This window comes from Hyposmocoma kahamanoa, unplaced genomic scaffold (assembly GCF_003589595.1).
Source record: "Hyposmocoma kahamanoa isolate Upper Pololo Valley unplaced genomic scaffold, ASM358959v1 66, whole genome shotgun sequence".
Lineage (NCBI taxonomy): Eukaryota > Metazoa > Arthropoda > Insecta > Lepidoptera > Cosmopterigidae > Hyposmocoma > Hyposmocoma kahamanoa.
Window position 1 is genome coordinate 22770478 of NW_020653854.1, and position 7374 is coordinate 22777851.

Consider the following 7374-nt stretch of genomic DNA (forward strand, 5'->3'; position numbering starts at 1 on the left):
CATCGTATTTAAAGATACGCCTTTTTTCTACGATCATTTCACTAAATCTTTACGGGAGATTTCACTTACACCTTTTTCTTTTTTGACATTCGAGATCTTTTATTAAGGTTTTATTTCATAATAATATTTATTATAAGAAGACAAAGTTAGAGTTACCAGTTGTGTTTTTGTTCAATGAAGAATTTGTAATACGTTGCGTAATGTTTTTTGCAGGTTTTTTTTCCGAGGGTTGTGAACCTTTTTTTTATAATATCAAGTGGCGGGACGAACAAGTCGTGCGTTTGATGCTAAGGTACACGCCTGTCCATAAAACTTGCAGTGCCCCTTCAAGCTGTAAATCACAAAAATGTGAGGTACGCTGCCACTACGCCTGTCACCCTGAGACATAATTAAGTTGACAAGTCCCATGTGCTTGTAATTTCACCAGCACCCTGACCCTTCAAAACCGGAATACGGTAATGCTGATATTATTGCTTGGCGGCAGAAATAGATAACGGTACCTGTTTCGAGGGAAATTGCTTTCCCGAAAAGCCATGATAAATTTCAAATTAATTGTGCCAGAAATGGTTGAGCTAAATGCTTTTTCTGAATTCTAAGTTTTCAATTATTTCTTTACTCAACAGGTCGTCTTTTTCAACAGTAGGTACTACGTAAAATACCGACTGTCGACTCTCTTCTTACTAATTAAACAAGTTGACGCATAAACATTTTAAGTTTGCAACACAGATGGCTCGGGCGTCACCGAGACGGTTCACTCTTTTGTCCTATTGTACTCTAAATATGAAGCGATAAGACGAATTGGTGCAAATAATATTTCGCCAACTATATAGGTAATTCGACTTACGCCATTGTTCCACGAGGTGTACGTAATTAAAGACAGCAAATTCATCATATCAGGAAAAAACTAACGACAACACCTGTTACAAATAAATCGAAAACTATAGGAATTAGTAAACACAGCTTAATGGCTCTAACTTTAAATTATACACGATGTCACAAGGAACTGGACTTCGGCCAAATATCAAACAAAGTTACAGATGACATAGTGTAGATGATTGGTGATTCTTGAGTGCAACAAGGAAGAGAATATGCAATGTCGTCACGAAAGCAGAAGCTCAAAGCAAGAAAGAAGCAGCTCCTTGTGATAGAGTTCGTCCAGGTACTGCCACCTTATCTATTTCTGCTGCCATGCAGTAATGTGGGCATTATTGCGTTCCGGTTTTGAAGGGCAAGGGTGCTGGTGAAATTACAGGCACAGGGACTTGTCAATTTATCTTTATATAGATCTTTTCGATTTAAATGTTATGGATAGACGCATTGCATTGTCATTTGATATTATCAAAAAATACTTTTTCCAAATGCAGTAATAAGTACAGTCAACAGCTCGCTTGGATACTCAGTTATTTACACTTTAAACGGTTTTATTGTAAGCGTCATAGAGTTGAATGTATAAATCTTAGATGTTAAGAAGTACTTTAATATTTAATATGCTTTTATATAGAAACTAGCAAGTAAATTTACTTTTTTTATTTACCTGCAATTTACTTTTTTGAGATTGTTATTTAACCACGGCAATAGAGAAGCAGTAGAGCTCCTTGTGAAACAGTTCGCCCAAGGATGTACAGGCACATGGGACATGTCTCAGGGTGACAGACGCAGTGGCAGTGACCCCCAGATCTTTGCGATTTAAAGCACCGAGTGGCACTGCAACTGTTATTGACAGGCGTGTAGCTTACCGTCAGGCGCAGGATTTGCTCGTCCCGTTACTTATTATTATAAAAAAAGTAAAGGTAGGATTTAAGTATTCGAATATAGTTAAATTTTACATAATTTTGTCCGAGAATGACCGATTTTATTATTAAATACAAAAATCGAACACAGAAAAAATCCTGTGACCCGACAGGACTCGAACCTGCGACAACGGGAGTCTGTCCCCATTGCTTTATTAAAAGTTACAGTAGGGCCAGCACAACAAGGCACAATTCGCACGACAGCGACATATATCGCGGGATCTGTATGCGAGAATAGCAGTATATCGCGCTTTATGTCGCTCTTGTGTAAGTCGCACCCTATTGTGCCAGCCCTACAGGTCGAGTTACAAAGTCGACAAAATTTCTTATAGGTATGTGTTTGTTTTTTGCATTGAGTTTTCGGCTTTAGACACCGTATCCTGTCGAAGGAATTTTTCTTTGTGTTCGATTTTTGTATTTAATAACAAACTAGTGGTGTTATTTACAAAAAAAAAAACAATTTCCAACCATTTTCACTAAAAAAAGTAAGTAGTAAAGTAGTGGTAATGTGACTATACTGAAAGCAAACAAAATGTAGCAATTACGGTAAACATCCTGAGTTCGAAGAAAACATTGACAACACTAATGAGATCGAAGAATGTTAAAATGGCTTCCATTTAAACCGTTCAGTACGTGAGCGCTTGCTTTGCTCACCGCTGTGATGCAGTAGCGTCACTTTCATTTCGGCATGTTCACAATCTATACAATCATTGACATTTATTTATTACTTTTGCTAATGTTCCACAGCTGACGTTGCCTTAATTGTTAAAACGGTGAGAGTAATATAAAACATGTTTTGGCAAAGCGTTTATCACTAAGATAGTAAAAAAAGTATTTTTCCCCTCACTAGCTCGGAAAGGCTTTCTTTCTCATTAGAAATCTGCGCGCAAAAGTGTTTTTTCCGCGCTAGCGTGGAAAAGGCTTTTGAAATTCGAACGTAACGATGGACTATGTTGCACCCAACTTTTTCGCGGTTATTCTTACATTATTTATGTAAAATATAAATCCGTTGGTGTTATTTTATTCTTATTATTGTTAACATTAAATTCACAACGATAACTAATTTTGTTTATTAAAACGTAGTTCAACTGTTTTTCTTTCATCTACCATTTTCCTCTCTATAGTGAGGTGAAAAGTTGTATGTTTCGTTTGGCAGCAAAGTGCCTTGAAACTCTCGCTACGTCAAACAACAACTTTGCAGCCTTGCATAACAAATAACCATATCTTACCTAAATCACGGTACAATTATTCAGTTGTTTGGAAAAAAATACATTAATAGCTAATCGTTATTTTGAAATGCAAGTTTTTCTGTTTTATTTTGAATTGGAACCGGAAATTGATATATATGCTAACAGGAATGAATAGGTTAGTTTAGACAAATAGATCTAAGCAAAATTTCACTAGCATTCAATTATACGCGAACCAAAACATGACAAGGAAAAATTATGGACTGCGAAGGAAATTCACTCACGCAATAACAACGTACACATTCGTAAAAATCTAGAAAACATATGTAATGTAGAAATAGTAAATTGAATTGTAAACAAAATCAAAGTTTACTCAAGCCAGGATGTTGTGTTGGCCTTGCACTAATCGATTGCTATGCAAGCCACTGTATTAATGCTGAAAGTTGTGTCCTATACACATGGCCTGCAATGGTTGAACTCTGACCGTTTGTCTGAATACCATTTGGCCAATAACACACGGCTAAAATTAACATTGAGAGGAATTTGACAGGTCTAAAAGCAGTGGTCAGCTATCGTTGCCGAAATGATTTATTTGTCAGAGATCTGCTTGTAATGGTTTTTAATATCGGTATTTCTATCGCACACGCACTTGTTTTCCCAAACGCATTTCCAGGAAAATTCCTTGTAGTTTATTAACGTCGTCAGTTACATGTAGGTGCGTTGTTATGGCGTGCTTTTATAGTAAACTATAATGTTTACGGAAAACTCTAAAGTACGAGCTATTGCAACGCATTTAGATCACGAACAGTTAGTAATTAAAAGCTATATTTTATAACATATAACACAACATATCAGATCTTTGAGTTTTGAAGCGCTGAGCGGCATTGCAACTGCTATGGACAGACGTGTCGCTTACTACCAGGCCCACGACTTATTTGTCCCCTCAATTACAATTAATTAACAATTACAATACAATTTTTCACTTGACTCTATCCTCTACGCCGCGGCCGCTCTCAATTGTGATTCTCTACTTTGTCCAGGGCATATAAGATAGTAGATTTAACTGAGTATATTAGGCACTCATTTGATGTTCTTTTTACAACAGTTCGGATGTTCTTAATTAGTAAATAAAGAAGTCCTGAATTTTGGTGATAACTAAGCCTTTGTAAGAAACACCAAGTCACTGATAGTGCGATAATTTAAAGACAAAATATAGCAACGAATGAAAAGTATCTATGAAAGGCATAACTCCGTAGTTGGCAATGAACACAGGACAGTAAATATAGAATTCATTATTCAAGCCCTTTCAACTGGAAGTAGTGCGCACGTAGGAAATTTATTATGCCGCACCCAGGCCATATGGCTGGACCGTGATCCAGTACCTAGAACGAAATAGTTCGTATTCTATCTATATACATATTACCGTATAACAAAAGCCACACATCAAAATGCTTTAATCACATGAGTGTCATAAAAATACGAATTACATGTAATAAAAGTATGAAAAAGTTCGACTAATTTCATTCGTAGGATCTTTAAACATCTTTCCTGAAAAGTTGTAATTTTGCAGATGTGACCTTATTACCTACAACGACTATTGTTATGGATTTAATTTTTTTAATTCCGTGACAACTAGAAATAGCTATAAATGTGGACAGGTACAGGTACAGTGGACACCACTCCATGGTGGAACGCCTTTTGCCAAGCAAGACTAAATAGTATTCAAATTGTACTAACAAAAAGTTACCCAGGTTAAGATACCTACTAATCATATTTTGCGCGCATATGCCTTTAAAAATATATACTAAAAATTTAAAATTTATAGAAAAATGTAGGAAATGAAACTATTTTATTCAAACAAACCAACAACGTTTTGGGCTCTTTACAGGTCCCATGGTCACGGCTGACAGAAAAAATAGTTTCATCTCCTATTTGTTTAACCATCGCGAAATCCTGAGAACTTGTTAAAGAAAAATGGCTATGAAAACACATTGAACAAAAACGTCATCGCAAAGCCTAATTAATACAAATCGAGAGTGTTAAGACGCATGTTTCTATATGTATTTATATACAAATGAAAATTGGGAAGACTATAGTGTTCGTATTGTGTATGATAAAGACATGTGGACTGAAGTATAAGTTTATGCAGTGGATAATCAACAGTTGTGTTTGTTTATTAGGGTCAAAAAACCGATTAGTAACAGATCATCGTCTTTTAATATCTACGTAGAGACAGATGCGTCTAATATGTGTTTTAGGTAATGATAGAAGAAAGCAAATAGAACCCGGATACAACGTTACGAATGAGAAAATATTTTGTTTTCTTCGCTAAAGCTCGGTTTGTTGCGCGTGCGATGATAATCTACATAACATGCCAACACGGATTATTCCATCGCGTCGTCCCTAATGTGGGACGAGAGATATTTATTTGCACACTTCCTATTACGTTTTTTGACTTATGGCAGTAATTATTCAAATTGTTTATTCAGCAATGAATTTTAAAGAAAGGCAAATTATTCAAGTTGCTAGTTGAGCGCAAACTAAAAGCTAGGACTCGTGATTTGCAAAACAAGTGTAAAGACTAAAACACAAGTGGCACAGACGCACACATTAATGTTCACATTCGTATTGTGAATAAACATCGTAATGTAGCAGATAAACTAGGATGGGAGCCAAGACGAAAATATGCCACACCGCGTTTTTCCATTGGATTTTGCGCTTTGGAACCGATCGTAGTTCTCCCGACAAGTATTGTTGGGTCACAATTACTGATAAAATGCGATAAACTGTTATGAATGCAAGCCGTTTTGATGCTAAATCTAGGCCCATTGTTGCTGTCACGCTCCAGTAAGCTTGTATAACACGAAGATGTTAACCTCCCTGAAATATAGAGATGCATGCATACTGTACTGTGCATTGGTATGTTGAATATTGTTGATGGCAGGTTTGATGCATTGTGTCTTTAGTACGTCTTAGCAGTGTTGTGTAGTGTGCAGTGTTTTGTGTCTTGCAAGGTCACTCGCGGCACACCACGGTGCAGGTCGATGTTCACTCAAGGTGGAAACATTCATTCAGTTCTATTTACATCGTAGCAAATAATAAGTGGCGTATGGCACGCGCACTTCCTCCACATTGACGTCTGTCAGACCTTCGCGAGCAACAGTAAACCACTCGAGATCGATTTTACGAGACGCGCTTTGGGGTTCCAGGAATAGTTTTACGTTCCGAAAGATCTTTCACTGGCGATGCGACAGAGGAGGAAGGGCCTGCCGGTGCAGCGTGAGTGACGGGTGATACCGGGTCGCGGTGCATTTCCGCGTCGTGCACAGGCCGGTCAGGATAATGTTTACGTTCGTGTTCACTGTCAAACGTGTTATCTGTTATGTGAGCAGGTGGCGGTGTCGGCGTCTGCCGCGTGCGCCGGCGCAGTGGCGCTATATTTGTGCGTGCGGACGTCGGTTACATAAAACTTTCGTGTGTCGATCCTCACCTCCTCTATCTTGAGGTTGGTGCGGACCACCTTGCGGGTGACCGCGGTCTCGTACGACTCCTCGATTGTCTCCGCCATGGTTGCGATCGCAGGCGCAGCGGGCAACGCGCGCGGCAGTTACGGCGGTACTGAGCTCTGGTGGGTTATTTATAAACGCCGCCGACAGCGTCGAACGAGCTGATCACCACTGCTCTTCGGGATTCGGGGTGGCTGCGCAGTTTACGCATAAACAGTTGTCCCACAACTCGAGACAAACATTTTATTATTATCTGGGCCACGTCACAGTTTCTAATACAGTTCGTTATCTGTTACCTTGAATGGTAACTTCGCCAAACATCTCTAATTTTTTATTCGCTTAATACAAAAGCCTCAATTAATTGATATTTCGTTTTCGTATACAATAGTTAGCACTTCTTTCTTGTTTAAATATTTAATTAAGACCAGAAATAATTTCATGGATAGATAAGTTGTTAAACTCCTTATGCTTGTTCTGTGTCCCTATGCGCCCGCGCAGGGCAAACACCACCATTCACAAGACGGACAACGACCGACCCCGCCAGTGAAAACATTGTGATTCATTTACTTGCTTGATTGTTTATTTTCAAAGCATCACTGTCCATCAATAAAGAAAATAATTTGCAACTCAATATTATCGCCTGGAAATTTTGTTTAGTTTTGACTATTACTATTTGTTTTCATTAATTTTCAGCAAGGGTATTATATGTATAATTATTTCCTCGTAGTATTATTACTCATCGCTTTGACTTATGATTTAGTTGGACTGACCGGCCCCCCATGGCGTTGTTTCTTGTGAATAATAAATATAATACGTAAAAACTAAAATATAGTACGTAAAAACAAAGCCAGAAGTCGTTGGAACCAACGTATATCATTAGAATACAAATAA

At 37.9% G+C, this 7374-nt stretch overlaps 1 protein-coding gene across 1 annotated transcript in view; it reads right to left on the reverse strand.

Moving 5' to 3' along the window:
- Nucleotides 1–6612, reverse strand: part of LOC113231987 (tropomodulin-1) — a 118562-nt gene extending 111950 nt beyond the window's left edge. Inside the window, exon 1 of the mRNA XM_026466601.1 lies at nucleotides 6468–6612. Coding sequence (XP_026322386.1) covers nucleotides 6468–6545 — 78 coding nt within the window. The 5' untranslated portion in view covers nucleotides 6546–6612. The remainder of the gene's footprint in view (nucleotides 1–6467) is intronic.
- Nucleotides 6613–7374: the final 762 nt, after the last annotated feature.